Source organism: Gavialis gangeticus, unplaced genomic scaffold (assembly GCF_001723915.1).
Source record: "Gavialis gangeticus isolate Ggan-Ray unplaced genomic scaffold, GavGan_comp1, whole genome shotgun sequence".
NCBI classification, from domain to species: domain Eukaryota; kingdom Metazoa; phylum Chordata; order Crocodylia; family Gavialidae; genus Gavialis; species Gavialis gangeticus.
Window position 1 is genome coordinate 21,663,197 of NW_017729028.1, and position 4,547 is coordinate 21,667,743.

The following is a 4,547-nucleotide window of genomic DNA, read 5'->3' on the forward strand; positions in this document are numbered from 1 at the left end:
TTTTTTTTTTTTTTTTTTTTAAAGGGAAAGAGCTGTATTTTTTGCCTATCAGTTTTCACTGGCCCTTTTAAATTATAACCCTGTCCATGCAAGACTCTGAGGGGAAAGACAGAGAAGCTCAAAACTCTGGGTATGTCATCAATTACATAAATTCACCTGAAGAATGCATTAATAAAATGAAAAGAGCTATACAGTTATCAGCAACTACATCATATATTTTTTTTAAAGGCTACTTTGGTAAGTATCAATTATACTTACTTGGCAGAAGGGCACTTTCAATAAAATTGCACTTCAGTACTACTACTAAGAATACCTTAGTTTTTAGATAGCACCTTTCATCCTAAAGGATTCACAGCACTTCTCAATCTGCATAGCACAGACTGCCTCTCTCCACTAGGAACTGCCATGTCAATGAAGATAACTGGGAATACTATTACAAGATTTTAGGATCTATAGACTATGGTCAGGGCACTAGACTGAAAATTAATATTGCTATGTGACACAGACTGAATCTGCTGCCCTTCAACATTTGCTGGAAAGACTTCGCCTGAAGGATTGGCATTAGCTTTATACGAGGTTGCCTCTGATTATGCTAGACAAGATCTCATGTGTAAATATATCTGGGCATTTATACACGTGCTTGTGCTGCAGTGCCAGGAGCTTTCAAAAGTGCCTGGCGCTGCAACACATGCATTTGGATAAATGGCAAAATGGGTGTCAGCACTGAGAAAATGGTGGCGTGCTTTTGAACTAAAACATATCGAAGGTGTTCTAGTTCAAAAGTGCACTGCTGCCATTTTCTTAGCGGTGATGCACATTTCACCACTTATATAAACATATGCAATGCAGCACTGTGTGCATCAGCTTGCATGCGAAGCAGACAAATGTATGTGTATAAATGCCCTATAATTTTAAGTATTATATGTATGTTTAGTCTTAAATAGATGCCTCACATTAAAATATGTACACATATATGGGATGCTTTTTTTCTACCCATGAAATGCAACAGTATCTAGATTGGAACATTGACTGCTATATTAAAAACGTACAGAAGCTACACAGTATTTCAGAACATATCTACAATGAAAAAAATAGGACAGGGAATGCACAGTTACTCTGTAAACTCTTAGCAACATTGCAGAAAATCATTTGAAAAATTATGTAACTGAATACCCTTTTGGTGATTTTTTCTTTAACTGTATGCATTACAGAGGTACTCTTAGTTCATTCCAAAATGGTATGAACAAAGGCTGGAGTATAATATGCGATTTTGGGTTTCGTGGCTTAAGTAGTTTTCTTAATATGTAAGAGTTACTTCTATCCCATAGTGCAAAACTGATGTTGAAAAACCTGCATGTCAATAGCTTTTTAAGTCTATTTGTTTCAACGGACATTCTACGTGTTACCATGTGAAAAGTGTTTCAGCACTGAAGTTGGTATGCTTCAATTTTTTTTTGCTTATTTAAACTGACTAAAGAAATGTTTAACTAGGGGTTATTAAAAGTTTTCCTATACATTTTTAAAAACTGCTTCATATTGGACATTTCCCAATACTTAAAAGCATACTGTTAAGCTACATAAGCTTGGTATTTTGCCTCAATTTTTATCCAAAGTACATGAAATTGTTAGTGCACTTCACTGATTTTTTTTTTAAAGAAAACTGAAATGCAACATAGTGCTATGTGCTATAAATATATAGCTGAAGAAAAGATTCTCTACAAAGATATTTCTGTTTCCAGCTTCTAGAATTTAAAAATAAGTTACTTTAAAATTATGAATACTATCTTGATATGAACCTATATGACTAAAAAATTCGTAAATAAAAGAATGTATCAAGTTTCTGATACAAATTAAACAAAATCAAGAACATTATGGCAACATGCAATAGGGTGGTTTTAAAAACGGACTGAATTCAAATTTTGGGGCACCAGTTAGTTATCAAGGCCCCAGTTCCGCAAAAAGTTATGCATGTGCTTAACTGCACATCAGAGTAATCCTCCAGAAGTTAACAGAACTACTCATGTGTATAAGTCTTTGTAGGATCACAGCCCAAATCCTTTAAAGTAACATGCAAGGGTGACTATAACATTTGATCAGTATGTGCCAAATAATATTTCAATCTGTATTTTTTTAAAACAATTTAAGAGTTTTCCAGGCATGAAAAGTTAGTTCAGAAAACATCTCTGAAAAGGTAATGGACTAATCAATGTTTAAAAAAACCCCAACATAACAAAAAACCCGCACAAAATACAGACTTGCCTGAGAACCTTAGAAAGAATATACACAACTCCTAGAGCAGTGAAATGTGCTTATTTCTGTTTTTGGAAAGTATTTTGGAGGTGTTTGTGACTGAAGGGTATCATTTTTTTAAATTACTTCACATACAGAGGGCTTAGTAGATTAAACAACTTTTTGTTTTCTTCTCTAGATTATGTGATCATTCCTGTTTTAACTTCAAATAACAAGTTCTATTTAGAAATGTACTGCATAAAGTACACGTGTACACAAAAGATATTTCTCCTTAACCCACAAACCTCATAGAAACTCCTCACTGTATTAAGAACCTACCTGACGTGCCAAATCCACCAAGTGCAGAGCCGATAGCTGCTCCTAAGGAGCTGCTACTTCCAAAGCCAAGAGATGTAGTTCCTGGTTGGCCAGGACCATGAGAAAACAGGGAACTGCTCTGGGAGTTACTGGCCAAGGAGTTACTGCCATAAAATGAATTAGATTGTAGACTACTATTTGTTTGCTGCTGTTGCTGTTGTGGCTGGGCACCAAGTGGCCGAAAGAGACTGTTTGTGGCTCCTGCCAAATTGTTTGCTGTTCCGCCAGCTGAAGCTGCTGCAGCTGCAAGACACATGTTTTCAATCATCATAACAACTCCCTAAAACATTTATAACCTTGAAAATGAATTATTCATATATAATATTATTTTCATGGATCCCTCCCAAAGAAGCAAAGGTATAGCTTAAATGATGACTGTATATCAGAGGTGGGCAAAATAAGGCCCATGGAACAGATTCAGCCAGCCAAAGGATTCTATCTGGCCCATGGGAGGTCACCTGCCCCCTCTGTCCAGCACCCTCAGCAGTGTGTGCAGGGCTGATGGGCGTGGATCAGATAAGATAGTATCAACTGTCACTGCCCCCACCCACCAAAAGCTCACCAAAATTCCTGAAGTGGGGCTTTGTGTCGCAGATGCACAGTGCAGCAGTGGGGTGCCCACGCAGACATGTGATGTGGCATATGTGTGTGTGGGGGGAAAGGGAGGTAGGAATGGGCACGTGGCGCAGTGTGTGGTGGTGGTGGGGGGGTGTCGAGGAACATCTGTAAGGGAGGGCTGTAGCTCAACCTAGTGTAGCCCTTGGGGTATCAGACCCCACAGAAACTTAGAAGTTGGACAACCCTGATGTAGAATAAAAACCCTAACTAAATATCAAATATTCATGAATTAAAATTCCAGGGAGAAATGCTTCAAGACAGAATTGGGAAACAAACCACCGCAAATATGGCAGACCTAGTACTTACCAGCTTGTGCTGCTGCAGAACTGATTATAACAGGAGTTGATGCCACCAATCTAACTGGTGCTCCAAGGCCAGTTCTTGCTCCAGGGCCTACTACTAAGGCACCAGTCTGATCATAATAGGCAGTGGGGGCTAGTACTTGATAGCCTAAATAATACAAAATAAAATGGTTACTAGTAACAGTATCTGTTTCGGAGACGAAGAGTTTGGTAAGCATCTCTTCTCTCCTTCAAGAATTACGCAAATACAAAAACCTCAAAAGAGCATTCTTGCAAGATTACCTAGAATATCAATTAAATTCTACACAACTTAGTTTGAGAAGTTTTTCATTAACATATTTACTACACTGAAATAATCAGAAGGCTTCAATATCATATATCCTAAAGTAATGCAAGAGCTGGGGCTTCCCCAAATTTCATTTTTCATTAAAATAAGATAAAATAAAATAAAGGCTTCTAGAAAAAACTGAAGCTTAAGTAGCACACAGGAAAAAAAAATTAGAGCAGAAGTTCAACCTTTATTTTCAATGCTCATTTAAAAAACAGTATAGGAACTCTATATTTTTTAAAATCTTTTTTGCGTTGTAGCTTCTGATCCCTCTTACACCAGCAATTTTAGACACAGTTGTATTGTTCCCTGCAATCCTCTTTAATGAGAAAAAGGCTTCTGATATTCATGCACTTATAAGTGTGGGATTGGGAAACTCCTGAATTTTCTGGAAAAAGCATGTTAAAAATCCTTCTAAAATGTTTAGGTGAGAACTGCTCCTGTAAAGTACAGGAATACTAGAACTACAGTCAAAATAATATAATCCAAACCAGTAAACTATGCGCCAAATAAAACCACCTGTTTCATTTAGAGATTGTGTTTGAGGGAAAAAAGAGAGGAGAGAAACAAGAGCACTCAGAATGAAAGCAGATTTTTGTTTTTAAAAAAAAGGAAGAGTAAGGGAGAGACCGGAGGGGGCAGGATACAGTGGGGTCAAAAGTGAAGAATCAGCAGAGAAGCACAAGAGAAGG

At 37.3% G+C, this 4,547-nt stretch overlaps 1 protein-coding gene across 8 annotated transcripts in view; it reads right to left on the minus strand.

Moving 5' to 3' along the window:
• PUM2 (pumilio RNA binding family member 2) overlaps window positions 1-4,547 on the minus strand; it is a 141,708-nt gene that overhangs the window by 34,613 nt on the left and 102,548 nt on the right. For all 8 annotated transcript variants that reach the window (XM_019520801.1, XM_019520797.1, XM_019520795.1 and 5 more), the window contains 2 exons: window positions 3,532-3,675; window positions 2,569-2,850 (listed from right to left, as the gene is read on the minus strand). In XM_019520801.1, the coding sequence (XP_019376346.1) occupies window positions 2,569-2,850; window positions 3,532-3,675 (426 nt within the window). The remainder of the gene's footprint in view (window positions 1-2,568; window positions 2,851-3,531; window positions 3,676-4,547) is intronic.